The 20,930-nt window shown below is 43.7% G+C and overlaps 1 protein-coding gene across 1 annotated transcript; it reads left to right on the forward strand.

Annotated features, from left to right (window-relative positions):
- The first annotated feature begins 478 nt into the window (after positions 1 to 478).
- On the forward strand, positions 479 to 20,930 carry esrp2 (epithelial splicing regulatory protein 2). The gene is given in 17 exon segments (XM_020590039.1): positions 479 to 601; positions 771 to 923; positions 1,380 to 1,508; positions 8,404 to 8,517; positions 8,965 to 9,079; positions 9,288 to 9,383; positions 9,737 to 9,791; positions 10,286 to 10,396; positions 11,485 to 11,617; positions 11,822 to 11,864; positions 14,200 to 14,501; positions 15,353 to 15,586; positions 16,039 to 16,204; positions 16,523 to 16,604; positions 16,606 to 16,719; positions 16,818 to 17,013; positions 19,655 to 20,930. Coding segments are annotated over 16 exon segments (2,184 nt in total). The 5' UTR covers positions 479 to 601; positions 771 to 791; the 3' UTR covers positions 19,817 to 20,930.

Raw genomic sequence — 20,930 nt, forward strand, 5'->3', positions numbered from 1 at the left:
GGGCTACAACACTTCTAAGATAATATGGGATGCAATAAGTTCTGATACTGTTATTCTTCAGACTGTAACAGACAAAAACCTGGAACTTAAAACAAATATGAACACGCCACCCAAACATCTCCCACTCATTTTACAACAGCTCAAAAACTCAGATTCTCTCAACTTTGCTAATGAAGACTTAACCTGATGCAAGTAGTAACCTACAAAACTGCTTTGAAGGACTATAACCCTTTAAAATCACAATCAGTACTGAAGTTGCCCTGCACCTGGATGTGTTGGTTTGCTGCTATTTTGCATAAACAATTTGAAACAGTTGGCTCTGTACCTCATGGAGGTATAGGGCCTTGTTTTGCCAGACTACTTCCTGATTCCACAACTCTGACCAATAGGATTACAGTGCTCACGTCCGCGTCCCGCCCTCACCTTTGCAAACCAGCCAATAGGCGACGCCCCCGGGGCTGTCCTCGCGTAGATAGAAAGGAGAAGGGGAAAAAAAAACAGGGCTTGGTATGGAGTTCGTGTGAAGGAAATACAGATTTCCACCCTTCTTTACCAGTTAAACCAGTATCTCTGGATAGAGCACACTCAAGTACAACAACAGGTAGAGTCTCTGACCGCAAACTCTGTCGTGGCTCCTCTGAAAAATAACCTCTCCTTTTCTCTTTCCGTGTACCTCAATTGAGTTTCCAGCCCTTTTGTTCGCTCTTCTTATCACTTGGAAAAGGTGAAACCTCGTGTTATTTTTATTTTAATCTTTGCTTTAATTGTAGTTTTTACCCTTGTGGTCCCTGATGGCTTCGCACAGTGATACTCTGGTGGTGTTCTTTGGGGCAACAGCTGGTGCAAATGGGGGTAAACTGGGTTCGGATGAGAGGGAAATAATTCTCTTGGTGTGGCAAATTGTGGATCTACATGAGAAAAAGGTACGGACCTTTCTGACCCGTTCGTTCGTTGTACGGTTTCTTGTGTACCCAGAGTGTTTGTGGCATAGTGTCTGCCTGTAGTGGAACAGTATGTGTGACATTTAAATCAACATGGTGTGCTCTCTGAATCCGTCTGTAGCTGCTTTTCTCTCATGCTAGCTAACATCAGTCCTCTGTCCAGCCGTCTCCCTAGCTCACCTTTTACAGGTGTGCGACCAAAATATAACAAGCAGGTGAGGAGTGTAGTTTCACCTAATGGAGAAAACACACCTTCTTGTTTTGGCATGTAAGCTTCTCGATGTAAACAACGCTTTGACAATTAAGTGCTTTTTGCAACTACATTGTCAGTTGTTTGACTCTGAAGAGTGTTGGTGGCTGCAGCCTACACGTTTGTCATAAATCAGCAGTTTCGTTCACGCTGTGTTTTGCGTCATGAAACGCTAAATCCCTTCACAGGTTGGGAAGCTTCACAGATGTCTTGTCAAGCCAGACACTTTGGAGCTGACAGAGCAGTGCAGAGAGGAGACGGGGCTGACGTTGGAGGACGTCGTCAAAGCGGAGCCCCTGGACAAAGTTCTACAGCAGGTGAGTCACACACGTGACGGTCGTATCATGGAATATTATGCCTGTTCCCACCTGAATTAGGCCTCGTAATGCTGCTGCTCAGTTTCATACCCAGCTTGAAATTTCACACTAGTGTTGTACAGTGTGAAGACCGCAGCAGCTGATAAAATCTTTGCTACCGGTAACTTGAAGATAAATACAGACGCTAATTAAACAAAGCCAACTTTCCTCTGACGGTTTTTGCCCAGAGCAAAATGCGCCACGACAAGCCTGACGTGTAAGTTAATGTGAGGAGTGTTAAATTCCCCCCCCCAAAAAATGGCCATCCACCTGGGTGAGCTTGGTCCTGACAGTTTTGAGGAAGCTCTTGGGCTAGGACGGGCAGAGCCAGAGGCGCCTGCACATAAGGAGGAGTCACAGGTCTAGTCTTGTCTTGACATCTGGAAGGGGGAATGTTTACCTGGGACCGCACCTTGCTTTTAGGCTGCAGGACAGACAGGAGAAGAGGCTTCATCCTCAGCAGCTGCTTATGGTGCTGGTGTATGACTCAGACCTGAATTTGCTTTCTGGTGCGTCCCCTATAAGGAGATGTGTGCCTGTGTTGCCAAACATGTTTTTCAACCAACCTCAAAAGAGTGTTTCTTTGGGCTGGGTGCGTCCATTGTGTCCCTGCAGTATTCCATAGTGCAAGAACCTCTAATTATCATGCTGGACCAGAGTGTTGGTGTTGACGTGCAAGGTTGAAAATGAGGGCTGTTATTTCTTGAAATTCCCTCTGGTGCTGTTGGGGTTATGGCAATGCATAAAACAGAAATTACAATGGAGTCTGGTCTAAATGCTGATGTCACTTGTGCCTCACACAGGCCTGGTTTGTTTGTGTGCTGAACCTTCAAATATTAACCCAAGCAATCGGTTTGTTCTGTTCATGCCGTTGTCTCACTGGTTACTTTCTCTCCCTGCTGGTCACACAAGGATCAGTTTTATCCTTGTTTATAGAATGAAGAAAAGAAAAGGAGTTTGAAATGTGGGTTTTTTTTTTAGATTGGGGACCCATTCCAAAGTATTTATTGTTAGAGGGAAATAAGCAGCTGCCCATTACAGGTGAGCTTGTGATACTGAGCAGAGCTCCCAAGAACATCTGCTGCTTTTCTCTGGTGAAAGATGCATGAAGGTAGAAAAGTTTAAAGAGATTAGCAGGGCTGTTTGACTTCCACATGATTTGCCTGCTCTACACCATATTATTGTGTTTAATTTACGAGTGAGTGTTACACAATTAATTGGATGTCGGCTTGTGTTTTTTTTTTTTTTTTTAATGCTCTGTGAACATGAATCGCTGTTCATTTTTCAGCTATATTCTGTAAATGCCCCAGACCTACCGGCACATTTTGCTTTTCCTAGTCACACTAACAGATTGCACTGGTGCAGCCAACATTTCTACAGTTTGTTGTGCTTTAGTTCCAGTGGATGAATGTCACCAAGTACAACACTGATATTGTGTTTTTGTTCAGAAAAGAGCATTTGGCTATAGACAACATGTTGTTTTATTACTGTAGCTGTTAATAACATTATATGCTATGTGTGCATGTCGCTGCTGCAGGTTGCTGTAGTTTCTGGAAGTAGGCTGATGGATGTTTCACCTAATTGTATAGTCTGAGACATTGAGGACATCACGGCCTGTAGGGAGCTGTATGTGTTGTGAGAGCAGAGTACACCTTGTTGTTGTGAAACCAAAACTCTGCACTGTCTTCACTGCTATGAGAGAAAGCAGCTAGAAACACTGACTACTGGCTTCAGCTCTGCGTTAAGTTACTAATATTCAGTGCTTGCTTACAAAGCTGTGAGATGGTTAACATGACTACTCACATACTAGAGTGATTCACACAGCCTGGACTGTAACACTACGCCAAAAGGCTGCAGAAAGATAACACACACGACTGTGATTTGGATAAGCATGAGATGATAAAGTTATTGCATCTCATCATCATGTTGCTTCAGCTGGATGCATCTGAAGGTTTCTAAAATATCACGTTAATGCCACTGTAAAGGAAAATCTGCCTGTTGTAACAACGACCACATCTACATGTGCACATGAAAACAAGTTCCTTGCAGGAAATTCGAGAGTATATTTACACCCACGGCAATTACTTATTTGTGTGCTGAATTATTGTGTACTGGATTATTTTCAGATTAATGATTCAAGTTCAAGATTTTTTTTTCATGTAAAAAAACTTTGAGCCGTACATTCTGAGGATTTTAAACTAATGGGGCAGTGAGTGGGAGAACAGTTTCTCTCTCTGTGTGCATGTTTGAGCTTTACACAGTCTGGTAGCCTATTGTTCTTTTTTCCGTTCAGGGCAAAAGAAGCTGAGTTTCTTATGGCTGTGATGTTTAAGACGCTGTTTTACTTCAGAAACCATGAATAGGTGCAAATAATCAAGTTCATATAAACTCACTGAAAGGTCTTCTCCCTGTTTTAAGGTAACACTCAAACATTCCTCAGTCACACACTGTTTTGTCCATGTTGTTTTTGGTCCAGTCACAAACTTACACCTGAGACCAAGTTCACCTTATTCTGGCTCTCTTGGGGTTATCTGGCTTCACTGAGCTTAACACGGGCTATCCTGGATAACTGGTACAATGAATCTGGTTTTCTGCCGGCTCTGTTAAATCTGGGTTTTCTTCTCAGTCTACGAGTGCGTTTGTGTGAAAGAGTTGGAGCTGATAATTAGAACAGACAGCACCATGAGTACCGGTAAAATCAGCCCCTGAAACTAATATGAGATGTAGTGGTGATACCTGCGGGGAAAATCATTTATAGCCAGAGCAAGAAGTGATGTTACAGCGAATAATAAGAATAAAATAAGAAGCTATTAAAACTCTTGAAAAAACTTTCAAATATTAAGGAAAGTCTAAGAATATACCATACATGAACACAGTGTAATTTTAAGCACCTTATTCAGTGTGTATTGGTTTCTCCTTTGTCTGATGATAAAGGAACTTTTTTTCAAAAAACCCTGTTTGTGCTGCTGGAGAGAACAGGACAGGACAGAGGAGGAGGGGTTGTGCCTCGAGTCAGATGCTCCTTTATAATCACAGGAAATATTTAACATAGTGTGGGTTGTTTTTTTTTTTTTGTTTTTTTTATGAAAGGCCATGATCACAGAGTCGCCTCATTTTATTCTGAGCAGCAGTGATGGAACCTGTAAAACCCTGACGGGTGGCATTGATGGTGGTTTTGATTCGATCCTCTGATGTTAACACCCTGTCCGGATCCATTAGGAATAATCACTTTTTTCCCAGTGATCTGATTGGTTGATTCTCAGGCTGTTGACAGGTTTTGATTCGATCCTCTGATGTTAACCTGCTTAAGAGCAGGTTAGCTGTGCAGCCTAAGTTACCATGGTGATCTAGCCCAATTAAAAATTAGCCATCTTCGTGGTACTGGAACCTGAGCTGAGCCAAAGTTAGCAGGATAAGCCACTACTCTCGCATTGTGGTGCAGGCCCCTGAGTGTGTGTGTGTGTGTGTGTGTGTTTAGCTTCAGGTGCCTCAAACAGTGTCCTGACACTCCCTGCAGCTCTTATCAGTGTTCTTATGAGTGCTCTACCTCATACAATCAGTCAGGCTGCACTGGAGAGCAGACTCTGATAGGACCATGTTCAAAGGCCACTTCCTCCCTCTCAGCTGTGGAAATGCCTTTCAGAGGGTAGACTGTGATGCAACATTGTACTAGTAATTATTTTACAGTCTTGGTGAAATGGATGTTGAATTAAACTAAAATTTCTTCTCCTGGTAAGATGGTTTATGGGGGCGGCTGTGGCTCAGGAGGTAGAGCGGGTTGTTTCCTAACCGGAGGATTAGCAGTTCGATTCCCAGCTTGTCCAGTCAACATGTCAAGGTGTCCTTGAGCAAGACACCCAACCCCCAGTTGCTCCCGGTGAAGTCACCGGTGTGTGAATGCGTGAGTGCTTGGGAGTGCGAATGGGTGAATGGCCGAATAATGTGAAAGCGCTTTGAGTGTGCTGTAAAAGCATAGAAAGGCGCTATACAAGTATAAGACCATTTACCATTTACATACCTGGTAATGAGCTGGCACAGTTTCACAGCAGAGCCACATGTGCCAGGAAGGCCTGATAATGACTGTATTACTGGAATTAGACTTCTGTATGTTCATGTGTTTGTTGGAGTAGTCTTCGGCTTGTTTGCTCAGTTGAAACTGTGAATTCTGACACAGAGGAGAGCAGGAGAAGGTGTGCTACATCTCCATAATCCGGCTTTAGTAATTGGCCAAGGTGGAGCTGCATGCAGAGCTATGAGCAAACATTAGTCTTGTTATCACTGTAAACATGAAACTGTGCTGGATGACTGTGCTTAAACTGTGCCACTGAATTAATCTACTGATGTTTGTTGTGTCATTGCTTTGGATTTTTGTGTTTTGTCATGAAGGAACATTGAAATCTACAGTACATGTAGGTTGGATTAGATGAGATACAGGACTACTTAACTGGCACAGTGAGCTTTTTAGACACATGAGGAAATGATGAAAACGGCAAAGGTCGCATGAGATGTCCTGTACATGTGCAGAACATGAATATTATAAAAGGTTTTCTAAATATGCATATATAATGTGTATATGTGTTTGTGCGTGTGTGTACACTGTATATGAAGGCTTTAATGTATCGTCTGGGCGATGTGTTGATATTGTGGTCAGGACAATTTGTTTATCTTGAACTGGATAAAAGACTAGTTGAAATAAACTTGGACCAAATATGAAAGTGCAGATAAAGTCAATGTTGCCAAAAGGTAATTCTGTTATTTTTGCATTATGTGTGTGATGACTCACATTTTGACACAAGGTGGTTTTTGATATTTGTCATCACCAATAACTAAGATACTTTTGTCATCACAACCTGATGGTTCAGAATAATGCTGCTGTTACATACATATACTTTTAAGAAAAATACAGTCATGTTTTGTTTTTTTTTAAGCAGCCAACCCTCAGATGTTGGCATCAACCCATGAACCTTCTGCCTCTCACATGGTCGACTCACCTACTCAGTGTAAAACCGAATAACTTTGGGGGTTGCTGTTTCACTCACCAGAACCACAGTTTTTGCAAATTGTACAAGCTCTGGAGCTAGAGATGTTTTTGAAACTCAAAAGTGCAGCTCCTGTTTTCTCATGACCTTGACCCATAAACTTGCAGGAACATTTACAGAAAGGGCCTGAGGTGCCTGGTGCAAAGACCGCCTGTTTCTCTCTCTCTCTCTCTCTTTCTAACACAACAGAAAAGCGTGGACTCAAGATTTCTGTTATTTTTAAACACAAACTTCAGTGACCAGTGATCTGTTATAGGTCTTTCTTTCCCCCTCTCAGATGAATTACTCCAAAATTCCCTTAATTTGTTCCCTTGTCAGCAGCTGGCTGGAGTTGCCAAACAACTCTGCATTTCTCTCTGACTGTTACAGAGCATGCCCCAACATGCACATCTAATACTTTCTCACTGTTTGAAGAGCTGTCATATGTAGCCAGTGGCCATGTCACCGAGTTTAAGGTGATGTTCAGACAGACTGATTTCACTCTTATGGAGGTGAGTGAGGGTTCAAGGACGAGGAAGGGAAAAACAGTTGTTGTACCTTTTGTGATGTGGCCAGTGACACATGCTAAAGGTTGCATCTGTCTTGCATTGTAACACTGAGGAATAAGTGAATACCTGTCAATATTATGCAAAGTTAGAGTCCCCACATCTTATTCAGATAGGCTGTGGTGTAGATGGTTCCTGTGTCGACCATTTGGATCGAGACAACAAAGATGGGTAGTTGTGAGATCTCGGTCGAGCTGAAAATGTAAGTAAGAGAGAATAATTGTGGATCAGAAGTTTGAGTTACAAATGTACTAGTCCTGCAGATCCCAGAACAGCTTTGTTTAGCCCATTGGAGTGGTTGACTCCCTGTGGCTCTCCACCAAACCGCAGATTTTATGTAAAATGTGGCACCCAGCCTGAGGAAATCACCTGTAGTTTGGGCCCATTGCACACAGGAAGGAAGCTAAAGTCAATGAGCAGCTGGTGAAACATTTAGCAAGTCTCAGATGATTCAGATGATTTTCTTATGATTGTTTTCTCAAACCAGGGGAGTGAACGTTAGACTTGATTTCATCAGGCTACTGTGTGTCTACTGAATGTTTAAGGAGCCAAACATTTGCTAACATTTAATAAGCTCCTAGGGCGTTAAAGTTTTGTCACTGTGAGTTTGTTTTGCAGTGTTTGTAGCCCTGTTGGTCAAAAACTGCTTAACACAGCTTTGTTCCTACAACAAATTGAAGCAGAATCATAAAAAAAATTCAGACTTGCAGTGTTTGGCTTTCAAATGTCATTAGCCTGAGTGCGTGATGCAACGATGGCCTCTGACAGATACACGGTGATAACAGCAGGTTGACGCAAAACAAGGAATGCGGCTTATTTAATGTCATACTTATAAATACATGTGGGAGGTGCTGGTATTTAGGACTGGGTGTTGTAGTTCTTGTACAGTGGAGACAGACAGGTTGGACTTGTTGTACAGTTTTCCCTCCTGTCCACCTGCGACTGTTGGTCATGCCATGAGGAACGTGTGCTCCTAGTGATCATTCCTCTGCTTTGTTTGCTCCCTCCTTCACTGGCAAACATGTAAACCTGTTAGACAGGCCGCGTTCCTAATGAGAAACAAACACGACACCGCCACCGCTTTATCTTTAGAGTCAAGCTCACTGCATGACTCTCAGTTTCACATAATGGGTGATGTTTGTACAACAGATATTTGAAGAGTATGTTAAGTCTCAACATTTGAAAATCATTGGGAGTAAATTAATGCAAAATAAGCTACTTCCTTTGTCCTGTAAAGGTTCTGAAATATTCTTTTCCTGTTTCATCGTGCAGTTCCACCAGTCAGTGTCATCAGAGGTGAAAGGTCTCGGCAGAAGCTCTTACACACTTTGTGTCAGCAGTCCCCTCGTCGTCCGACAGGCCCTCCACCCCGAAGCTTCCAAAAAGGTACAAGTTCCCACCGCTGTCTCTTCAGACGTGCTCTCTGTAAGGTTTTCAGTAGCATTGCAGAGGTTTAGGAGTTATTTCTAATGGGAGACAATGTTTGTTGCTCTGTTAAATGAAAGTGTTTTAAATGTTTTTGCTGATTGCACTAGCATGTCCTGCTCTGCCTTGGAATACCAGTAATCCCACTAAACAAACCAGTTTCCTCTATTCATGTCTGCAGTTATACGATAGTGTGATAAACCATGGAAACTGGTTGCTCTCTAGAAATGTGCTCAAGCTAAATGCTGTGACTGAGTCTGGGTTCTTTCCTGATGAATTTGGATGCTATTCCTGCTCATAACTCACACAAGATGATCCAAGCTCATACTGTATATACCTCTGTCTGTTATCTTCCTGGTGATTGTTGTACTGTCACGCTGAATCATTTTCCTAATTCTTCCTTTGCAGAATCTTGTCCTTCCTGAATGCTTCTTTTCATTTGTGGACCTGAGAAAAGAGTTTCACAAATGCTGCCCCAATGCAGGCCCAGTGCAGAAGCTCACGCTCGCCTCTATGTTGGAATGTATCCTTCACAAAATTGTATTTGCAGTTACATTTTACTTAAACTGTTATAAATACTCCTTTTGGTGCAAGGAAAACTGATAATACACCTCCTGTTTTTACAAACTGTAAAACTTTTCTTTGCTAATTCACTTGAGGGTGTGACAACAGCATAGAATGATTTCAGATGAGTTGTTAAAACTGGAAGACGTCCTTAACTGTGCGTGCAGTTGTTGGTCTTCCTGCTGTGTCAGAGCAGACAGTTGGGGTGCGGGAGGTGAGGAGTATGGTGCAGCTGACACTCTGCATGCTGGCTGAGCCCCACAGTAAGTAGTAGCTAGACTTTCATCTGCCACCTCCCATGGCACTGTTCAAAGCTGGATGTGTCCAGAGCTTAAAATCCTCTTAGTCAGCATGGATGGGTGTAAGGTGGCTTTAGATATTTTACAGTGCAAGTAAATTGATCTTTAATGGGATATCTTCCATCCTGACTGTGGCAGTCGCCCTAATAACAGCAAGTATGTCTGACTTTGGCTGTGACAAGTCACAGGAATGCAGTGCTCAGACCCTCGCTGCTCGGCAAGGCCAACCGTTCACAGCATGGAAGAGGCAACATTGTTCTGAACTTTTAAGATCCAACAACACATTCAGTCATACTGTGTGATTTTTCTTTTTTTAGATCACAAATTTACCTGTGTTGAAACTGTGAAGTACAAGTTAGATTCCGGCACATGGTATGTATAACTTCTCAGTACATTTCTCCCATTCCCCCTGTGCATGCTTTACTACCACACCTGTTTTCTAGTAGCGTTGTTTACAGCCCCCCTTCAGCAGTGTTCAGACTTCTCATGTCAGGCTCTTAGCATTGATTACAGCAACAAGGAGACCACAGGTGTGTCATTAAAGCTGTCCAACTTTGCCATCAAGTGCTTACTTGGATGTCTATTAGCAAAACACCAAATGCTGCCAAAAACCCGTCACCTCGATGGCCCCCTGACATTTAGTCATGGGAGTGTGTTACTGTGTTAAGCACTTACTGTGAGCGGCCTCTGTTTGCAATCTGTGGCCAATTTCTTCAAGCTGAACAAGAGCAATGGTGTTTTTCTTTTTCTTAAAGCTACAGTGATCTGCAGAAAAGCTTTAAATCATCTGTTCCAGTTATTGTTCATTTTCACGTTACTGTCAGAAATGTAATGAATCTGTTGTCTCCACATGGAACACTGTGCAGCAGTAAGACTGAGCCTGTGGACAGCGAGACAGTGATCAGAGCGCGAGGGCTTCCATGGCAGTCGTCGGACCAAGACATCGCGCGCTTCTTTAAAGGCCTTAATATTGCCAAGTATGTTGGGCTCGATGGGCGTCTTCTAAGTGGCTCATTAAACTTCTGTTGCAGCAGAGCATTTTGAAGGGATTTTTGGAGCTTTCAATATGTTGACCACGATCTGCAGCATTTCTTTCCTTATTTGAAACAGCTGCTGTGATAGCACAAACAGTTTTAAATTTTTTCAGCTATTACAGACAGGGCCGCCAAACTGGGGGGAGCACCGGGTGAGTTGTCCCGGGCCCTGGGTCAAGGGGGCCCTAAAATGACTGTCTAACCTTTAAATAATCTTTGGGAGTAATTTGTGGCAACTTCATATATTATTTGTGAGTCACATAAAACCTTGTTATTTTTATCTTCCTAATTGTACTTTCCTTCATAATGCAAAAACAGTGGTTTGGTCTGTCACGCTGCTGTAACGGGCCGTTCACACATTCGGTAAACCTGACAAGCAGCCAGTAACTAAAGTCAGGCACTCAGAAAATGACAGAGGTGCAAAGGACTTTACATCGAGATATTTAAAAATGCATACTGAAGATCAAGCTCCAAGTAGGAGTATTACCCCACTGACATCAGTTAAGTTAAATATGTGGTGCAGACACCTAATAGCTGCTACCTGGCTTTACGTTTAACATCTAGTTATCAGCTTGTATACAAACCTAACACAGAGCCTCCTCTGACTGAAACAGTTGGGTCTCAGGACTGTAGCTATGTCAGGAGAGAAAGACAAGGACAGATCCAGGCTGCAGGTTAGAGCAGGGCGGGTGAGGAGGAGAGGGAGGGAGAGGGTTTGCACTGTTTAAGATCCCAGTAATGTTTTGTTCCCCCATTTAAAGTGATGTAAAGTAGCCTATGTACAGATGATTAGATGAGTATCAGTTTTTCCATCTCTCTCTGATTGAATTTCTGTGTTGAGGCTACAGTTGGTTTTAGTATATTTGGATTAAATGTGTGGGAGATGGGATTAACTAATTAGCTGCAGGCTCCAGCTTCATATTTACCCGGTTCTGACCATGCAATAAAGAACCTGTTACATTTCTGGTTGTGGTTCTGTATCATGAACTCTATTGATCCTCATGCCTGTACCTGTGTCCCCCATGTGACAGGGGTGGCGTGGCCCTGTGTCTTAATGCCCAGGGCAGGAGGAACGGTGAGGCCTTGGTGCGCTTCATCAACTCGGAGCACAGGGACTTGGCCCTGGAGCGCCACAAGCACCACATGGGCAGCCGCTACATTGAGGTTAGAATCAGCGTTTACCTCTTGTTCGCTCATATTGGAATTGTAATGTGTAATTTTTGTTTTGAATGTTCAAAAATGTTCCCTCAGGCTCCATATCACTTAGAAACTGATCAGATATTTTTTTGTTTTTAGAGCGGAGCTCTGTCAGTTGTCATCCATTGAGCTTGAAGTGAAATAGCTGAATCCATTTTCTTGTCTCCTCAGGTCTACAAAGCCACAGGAGAGGAATTCCTCAAGATTGCTGGAGGTTAGGTTTCAGGTTTTAATTTTTTCCCCCTTTTATCAGAATGTTTGTATGGAGACTCGTGGCAAAAGGTTGTTTCTGCTGGCCTGCTCTTTCATGGGATCCTTCCACATCTGCAAAAGAGCAGGGAGCCCTCTCTCCTGTTACCTGTGTCTTTGCCTCATCCTAGTGGTTCCTGAGCTTATCTCGGATTAATGAATGATGCTTTGTGAGGAGAACCCCCCCCCCCCCCCCCCCACCACACCCACACACCTCATCCACAGCTCGACCTCTGAGGCCAGTTGGAGAGACATTTCAGTCTCGGCTAACAGCAACTCACCTGTTCAGCTCAGCCTGGAGCTCCACTCCCCTGAGGGAGAGAGGGCTGCAGGCCGGTGAAAGGGCCGGCTCTGTGCAGATGCAGTGAGGGTGTGAAGAGACAAAGGCAGGGCCTGGGGCCTCTGGATGGCAGAGCAGCAGCCAGTGTAACACAGGACAGAGATAGTAGACAAAGACAGATAACTTACTGTGGACTTTACTCAGATGAGCTAAGCTCAGTATGGATTGACAGCACACTGGACTTTAACCTAATAGTTCAAGCAGCCAAGACACAGCTACATTTATCAGTAGTAATGAAAGCAATAACGTGAACAATTCAAAATATTCAGTTTATCAGATAGTGACATTGTTGTTCTGGACAATGAAATGTCATCCTTTAGAAACACTAGTCTCCAGGTCAGTAGGAGGAACATGGACAATAATGCTTAATTCATTTTCAATATAGTCTCTTTTTTTTTACTTGAGCAGTAAGATACAAACTATACCTTAACTTACTCACCAGACAGCAGCCACATAGTGATTAAGTTAATAATCTCTGATGTAATCACTAAATAACTGTCGTCTAGTGATGAAGTCATTGATTATTAATTTTAATCAGATGAGAGGCCATTGAAATGCACATCTTTATCCTGCTCGTTGTGCAGGTGAATTCTGTTCTTTACTTTTTATTCACTGACAAAGTGATCAAATTCAATTCAGTTTTATTTGTATAGCGCCAAATCAAAGCAAAACTTGTCTCAGGACACTATAAACTAAGGTCTAGACCTTATAATAATAATAATAATTAATAATTAATAATTAATAATTATAGAGGAAAAACCCAACAAATCCCCCCCCTGAGCAGCGCTTGGCCACAATGGGGAGGAAAAACTCCCTTTAACAGAGGAAACCTCTTACAGACCCTGGCTCTTGGTGGGCGGCCTTCTGCCGATTGGGTTGAGTGGATAGAGGAGAGAGAAAAGAAAAGCAACAAGACACAACAAACAGTCAAACACTGGGCAGGTTGATGTGGCCGCTGACTGCTAATCAGAAACAGAGCTCCAGAGCCAGGGCTACCATCAGAAAGGTACAGGGAGAAAGAGAGGGCACACTACGGGAGAGAGGAGACACACAGTCAGTGACGGGTAGTGGTGGGATATAGATGGATGGATGGAGAGAGAGGAGAGGAGCTCAGAGCCTCATGGGAGCCCCCTGTAGCCTAGGCCTATGGAAGGCTGTATAGCTCAAACCTTACTTCACTGAATATGGCGCTAATGCATGGATACTGTTTAATGGCACTATAGCCATTGGAGTTGCTGCAAGTTGGGACAAGACGGGTTGTGTTTATAGTCCTTATTTTGCATATTACATTAACATATCCTCTTCATCTGACCTCAAATGGATTCTGTCTGAACTGTTGGAGAGAAAAGAGGAACCTGATATAAAAATAAACCTGAAACCAAGTGCAGGTGTTTGTGAAATGTGCGACACTGAAGAGAGCTGTGAAAAATCTGACTTGGTCCACCTGGCTCTGTGTGCACACATCAGTGGGAACTAACAGCTGATGGTCACTAACAGCCATGATGCCTGTATGAACAACCAACTTTTGATTTTTGTTTCTGCTGCGATTACTTTATTCATGACTTTTTCTCTTTTATAGGATGCCAAATCATAAAATAGTTCATATCACAAAAAATATGTTGCTAAAAAAAGCAGATGGGATGGAAACACCTGTTTAAAAATAATTTTGTAGAGATTCGGAGATGGTCCAGGACCTGAGCCTGCTACAGGTGTCTGTAGCTGTCTGGTGGAAGGACATGTGAGGGTGGCACAGGGTGATACCACTGGAAAGTGGGACAATTTCTAAACCATGAGATGATTGATAAACCAAAAAAAATGGAAATGATTACATTCCTTTTTATACTATAATATTTCTTCGTCAGCAACAAAGGGGGAAAAAAAAAGTTTAAACCAGTGACACTGGGTTGGTCCTGTTTTGTAGCTGAAGCCGGGTACTAATCCCAGCTGTGCTCTGACTCAGGTACGTCCAATGAGGTGACCCAGTTCCTATCCAAAGAGAACCAGGTGATCATCCGTATGAGAGGGTTGCCGTTCACCGCCACACACCAGGAAGTGCTGTCCTTCCTGGGTCCTGAGAGCCCAGTTACAGATGGTTCAGAGGGTCTACTGTTTGTCAAGTACCCTGATGGACGGCCCACTGGCGACGCCTTTGTGCTCTTCTCCTGTGAAGAGTATGCCCAGAACGCCCTGAAGAAGCACAAGCAGATCCTGGGGAAGCGATACATCGAGCTGTTTCGGAGCACAGCGGCTGAGGTGCAACAGGTAAATGTTGCTGTGAGATTTGTCAGATATTTAGAACTCTGCTGGGAAAATGAGCTGAAGTACTGCAAAGGGGTCAAAGCAGATGCAAGTCATAAAGAGGCCTTTGGTTTTGTGTTTGGAACAGGTAGGGTTCCTTTTTAATGCTCAACTGGTAAAGATGCTTGATACATCTTGGTTTGTGTTGTGTAAATGTCTGTTTTGAAGTAACATTGAGATGGTGACATGAAGAGTTGTGGCTTTGATTTTTAATTTCAGACCCAAACATTCCCATGTTTTCCTTGGCAGTGATTAAAGTGCTGTTTGATATATAACAAAACTATGGTGAGAATATGGACAAATCATGCATTTTATCTTGTTAAGAAAAGCACTTTTGCAACCTGTGAATAAACAAGCAAATTTCTCTTTGAAACCGCTGAACATGGGCCGAGGTCCACAACAACTCCTTCCTCTGTTTCTAGAGAACAGATGTCATGACCACAGACAAATGAACAGCCACGGTATTGGAGAGTATGTCATGAAACAGTCGAGTCATCCAATAAATCAGATGATTGTGGAGTTTGCTCAACTAAAAATATTTGTGTTATTTCCCAATTGTTGCTGTTTTGTTTTCAGTCACCCTGAGAAACTGCTATGTGCTTGTCATTCAGCTGGTTCCTCTTTATTGTGAAATGCCAGTTCATGTCTCTTGTGCACATGCAGAAAACCTAAGCCTGCTATTGACACACTCAGAGTCCCTCTGTGGAGAGGCTGTCACGTGAACTTGTCCTCATTTAACAAGAGTTAATTACAGGAGACGATTAGCAGTAGTGCGTTTTGGTTCATCACTGTCCCTCCTCTCTTGTGTTCACCAGGTCCTGAACCGTTATATGTCCACACCTCTGATTTCCACACTGCCCTCTTCACCCATTGTGCCGGTCCCAGTCCTCACCACACCTCCCTTCCTCCCTGCATCCAGCAGCACACGTGACTGCGTCCGCCTTCGTGGTCTGCCCTACGCCGCTGGCATTGAAGACATCCTGGAGTTCATGGGAGAGCACACCGCTGACATCAAACCCCACGGAGTCCACATGGTCCTCAACCAGCAGGTCAGACCGGTGGCCCCATGAACATGCATTACTGTAAAGCTTCATGGCTCTGTTAAATCCCGGTACACCCTCAGCCAAGTACCACAAATCGTAGTAGAATGAAACCTTGCAAGATGGAACAAATCTGAGCACATTTAAATTCTTAAAGAATTTGAATAAATGTGCAATATGATGATGTGTCCAAGCAAAACCCAAAAACTTAGTAGGGCGATGTTTATGTCAGTGCAGAACCACTTCATCCTCTTTATTACTGTGTCCAGATAAAATCATAAATAAGTCGTTGCTCAGATTTTCCAACCACCACACAAATGCAGCATCAGTTAATTTAACAGATTTAAGTGAACGTGATCACCCAACCCTGTCCTTCACCATGTTTTAGCCAAATCGGTCGGTAACTTCTCCACCGCCCGTGAATGTGTTTATTCTGTTTCCTCCTCTTCCCCACTGTGCAGGGTCGGCCCTCTGGCGATGCCTTCATCCAAATGAAGTCACCCGACAAGGCGTTTATGGTGGCCCAGAAATGCCATAAAAAGACGATGAAGGACCGGTACGTGGAGGTGTTCCAGTGCTCCACAGAGGAGATGAGCATTTTTCCCCCTCCACCCTGCAAACTTCCCTGTAAGTGAACGCAGCCAAATGATTCTCAAGTCACCAGTTCAGCCTGCTTTCCTTTTGTTCATAGTGGTATTTTTGGATTTTCTGTAAAACCTTTTCCACTTATTGGACCACTGGCTGAATTTTGAGAGGCTGTCTGATCTAGCAGGCAGACATGTTTGAAGTCTGCGTTGTGCCATTGTCATGACGTTGATGGTCCGCGTATGTGGCTGCCACCATCCAGCCTGCTGTATTATATTTTTTTTTATTTAGTTTGTTTTGTGCATGCACTTAACACAACATGTAAATGCCCAGACTCTGAATGTCTGTCACTTGCTGCAGGTCTGTCCCCCCCCACTGCCTACACTGCCTTCCCCACCCTACCTGCCGGCCTCTCTGAGGTTGCCCTCTACCAGCCCCCGCTCTCCCAGCCCGCCGCAGACCACCGCACACAGCCCAGCTCCCACTCTGGCCTACTATGCCCCTCAGCCACACCTGTATATGAATATGAACATGAACTACACAGCGTACTACCCCAGGTTAGTACAGCCGTAGCCTCTCCCCCCGGTCACACTTACACTTACCCTCTGGTCACCTTCTGTCTTTAACTTGTTTCTCACTTCTCTGCTTCTTCTAGTCCCCCTGTTTCTCCCTCCACCGTTGGCTACTTCGCAGCTCCACCAGGAGCCATGGCAGCAGTTGCTGCCCAGCCACATCCTGGTGCAGCCGCCGCCTCAACTATGCTGGCCCAGCCTGGTGCCCTGGTCAGGATGCAGGGTCTGCCCTACAATACTGGAGTCAAGGACATCCTCAGCTTCTTCCAGGGATACCAAGTCAGTACCTGCACCAAAATGTGGCCACAGATTTCTAGACAAAAAGTGCATTGATGGTTGTAGGGGTGGAGGCGTCACACACACCGATCACTTGTACAGAAATTTATAGCTATGTACTACAAAAGTTTGTCACTCAAGTTAATTGGCGGAGAGAAAATGTAATGATAAATGCATTGTGCTTCCCATATTTTTCACTGCCAGCCCAAATTAAATGGAGTCGTGTGATGCAGGTATGAACTTCGGCAGGTTTGGCTTCAGACGGTTTGACAATCTGGGGAGAGAGCGGGGATGTGTTGTGTATTGTAGCATAGATCTTGGGTTTGCTTTTGGTCTTTATGGCACGTATTCTGTAGCGCTGGTACAAGCTTTGTATGATGAAGTGAGTATGTGTGGGTGTACTTGTATGGCTAACTTTGTGAGGATATTTTGACAGGATTTCACTTTCTCACACACCTTAAAGACTGAGGGTTTAGGTCGGGGTGAGGCATTTAGTTGTGGTGGTTAAGGTCAGAGTAAAGGGCTAGAGATGGTGTTCTGTCAACGAGAGTCCTCACGAAGATAGCAATACAAAAAACATGTCTGTGAATAGGGAGCGTTTACTTACTTTAGTCAGGGGCCGCAATCAAAATCACACCACAGCATCTTTTTTTTTTTTTATATTTGAGCTGAGAGAACTTGAGTGCAAGTGCTCATGTGTGTGTGTGTGAGTGAGAGACAGTAGCACTGACTCCAATCCTGACTGTTACCTGAACTGCAGTAATTGTAGCCTTAATAGAGTGAGTGTGTATTTCTCTGGCTGCAGTAATGTTTCTAACACTGGACCTGGATGAGAAGGTAGTTCTCTCACCAGCACTGGTGTCCTCTACCACACCGTCACTCTGTGTGGTTCAAATGAAGCCTGTTCAGCCAGTATGTGTGTGTGTGTGTGTGTGTCTCTGGTTTGGTGTGTTAATGTCGTCTTCAAAAACCTGGAGTATTTTTGAACATGTATATTTGTGAATCTTTTGTGTATCTGTCAATGTGGTGAAACAATGTGGAGCCCTCCTGCCCTGACTGTCCGTTCATTATTATGGTATCTGTAGTACGCCCCTGATGAGTACAGCGGCGTGGTTCAGATGAACGAACAGGCCAGGAGTTTGATTCAGCCCAAAGAATGGCTCTGTCTTTAGGGACTCAGCCCAAGGTAAGAAGAGCCTCCAGTACAGAGAACCAGTGTGGACAGAGAGGGCATTTCCAAGACACAAAGCTGTAGGCCAGTGGGACTGAGTTGGTGATTTGCAGGTCAAGACACTGGAGAATAAACTTGGCATATAGAAAATGAATTGAACTTCTTAAAACGTAGGGTACATTAAACATGCTTCACATTTGTGTTCAAACGACAGCAGTTAAACGACTTGCAAATCACCAAAGCAATGCTTAGTACGCCAGTGAGCGCACTGATCGTCACGTGTTACTGTGCTCACTTTGTACAACTCAAACCCCCAGAATGTACTAGACCATGATGGCTGTGTTGTTCTTAACACAAGATCACCACATAGCTTTGTTTTCCCCACATGAGCCTTTATACACGTAGCAGCCAAATGATACTGTGACAGGACCAGTCTTGATAGAAATGCCCGATCTGGCCATCAAGGTTCTGAGCTCGGCATGTCAAACTAATCTCCCTCATTAAATCTTTCCCTTAGACCTCTTAGGAGTGCTGAGTCTGGATTTCTGAAGGACACTTGAATGTGATTCCAGTTTTCCAGTATACTGGAAAATACAAAGAATATATGAAACACAAGGAGGATATGAAACATCAGGAGCTGAAGCGTGTGCAGGAAAGTTTAGTGTTTAAGTACCGAGTAGTCCTGATGTTTTGATGTCTTGAGTGCTAAATAGATGAAAGAGAAAATGAGAGACTAGAAAATTAAAAGTTATTCACCATTTCCAGAATGTCAGTTTTTCTGGAAGTAATCATTAATTCAGAAGATGAGGAAAAGCGCCATGGGCCCTTTAAATCACTCAGGTTGGTGACGATTCTGCAGTGACGGTGAAATATATTTGTATGCTTGTCCTCGAGGAACGGGGACCTTTAGAAACCTTTAAGTAGTATTAAGAGCTATTCTGGCACTCAGCATTATCAGCACAAGAATGAAGTCGGTGGTAGTGATGTTATACTTCACCGAGCTGCACCGAAACACAGGATACCTTCGCATGGCTGTGCAGTATTAATTGGTCTTGATTCAGCACTCCTACACTAAACCGCCTAATGCAACTGGTTTGTGACTCAGGGCCTAACTCGCTGCTTATCATTTCCACTGACGTGATTCTTTAACATGACGACTTTACATATTTTACTGCTGTCATTGCTAATGATCAATCGATGAGCCATGTGTTTCATATCTGCATGTCTTGTGATGAGTTTTCCTTCTGCATCAACCTTAATGAGCATGGATGCAAACTATTGGATGACTAATGTGGGTTTCAGGTCTGCTGGGAGCAACATGGCCTCTGCTCATCAATCTTTTTACTTCTACCTACCTGAGCCTGTTTGAGTTTTCCCAGGTCATCTCTCAGCTTTGTGGGTTCCCCCTGGTGTCGTCGCAGTGTAGCTGCAGGAACATAAGTGACACTTGCATCTGCGTTTGTGTTTCTGCAGCTCCAGCCAGATGCCATTCTCATCCTGTACAACTTCAGTGGCCAGTGCAGCGGCGAGGCCTTGATCACCTTCCCTAGTGAGGAGATCGCCAGGCGGGCCGTAGCTGAGCGCTCCAGCCACCTCTTCTATGGCCAGCAGGTCCACTTGGTCTTCTGTAACTGACCTCTAGCTCTCCATCTCTATCCTCTCCTCCTTCTGTTTATCTCAACATCACTAAGTGACAGCTTTTTCATAAAAATGAACAGCTTCCAGTTGACCCCAGTGCTGTTGAATCTCCCCCGTTATCATGAGGTGCCATTTGTTAATACGCTGTTGGCCTTGACACTCCTGAAGCTGCTGCTGCTGTCTGGACATCCACAGGTGAAGCAGCTTCTTGTAGGTTTACGACTTTGTGAAAGTCATGTATAACATTACTGTGTATTTGCACCTGTTGTGGAGCCAGGGTACCCCCGTCAGTGGCTCTGTGTATTGTATGTGCCCCCTGTCAGCTGTAGAGACTTTCATCCTGAAATGCTTGAGGCACTACACACCCCTTATACAAAGTCTTTTCTGTATATTTCTGAATTTTCATTCTTGACCACTACAAGATTTAGATTTTTTCCATCATTGGTGATCCTGTGTGTTAGCTCTATGCAAACACAGATGCATGTATGCACAGTGTTTAATTTGATGGTCTCCTGCAGTGGAGTGGTGCCATTGAAAACAGAAAAAAAGCCATAGAGACTGACTTTGACTACTGAAATCTCAGACTACTACAGAATGAATCTGAAAGAACCCTGAGCTGAAGGGGCTGTTGGTAAAAACTACAGTTACAGCACAGATGTGCCAGTGTACCAGCCACTGTGTAACCTTTTTTGTTGTCTGTAAGAAGCATTTAAATGTGACGGTGCGTCATCCCCTATAGACTTTCTGAGCACTACAGATTTCTTTTTGCTCCAAACAGAGCTAAGGAGCTGAGCAACTTTTAAACCACAGACTAACACGATGCATTGCTCCTTAAATAGATTTTTTATTAATCCCATTTCCTTAGAAAAGCGGATATTTTGTTATTAAATGTAAGAGGACAGAGGCGCACCCTGAAGCCTTTTATAAAGACAGACCTCAGCGACTGTACAGTATCTCCTCTGTTTTTGTTCACAGGCTATTTATAACGATCAGTCTGTAGCATCTTTAAATCCTGCTTAAGATTGTAGAGATACTAGTATTTCTTTTGTTGCAAGTTTGAGACTTGTATGAATATAGATCCATGTATAAGACTAAACAATAAAAATGTTGA

The sequence above is a fragment of the Monopterus albus genome, unplaced genomic scaffold (genome assembly GCF_001952655.1).
Source record: "Monopterus albus unplaced genomic scaffold, M_albus_1.0 scaffold10.1, whole genome shotgun sequence".
Classification (NCBI taxonomy): domain Eukaryota; kingdom Metazoa; phylum Chordata; class Actinopteri; order Synbranchiformes; family Synbranchidae; genus Monopterus; species Monopterus albus.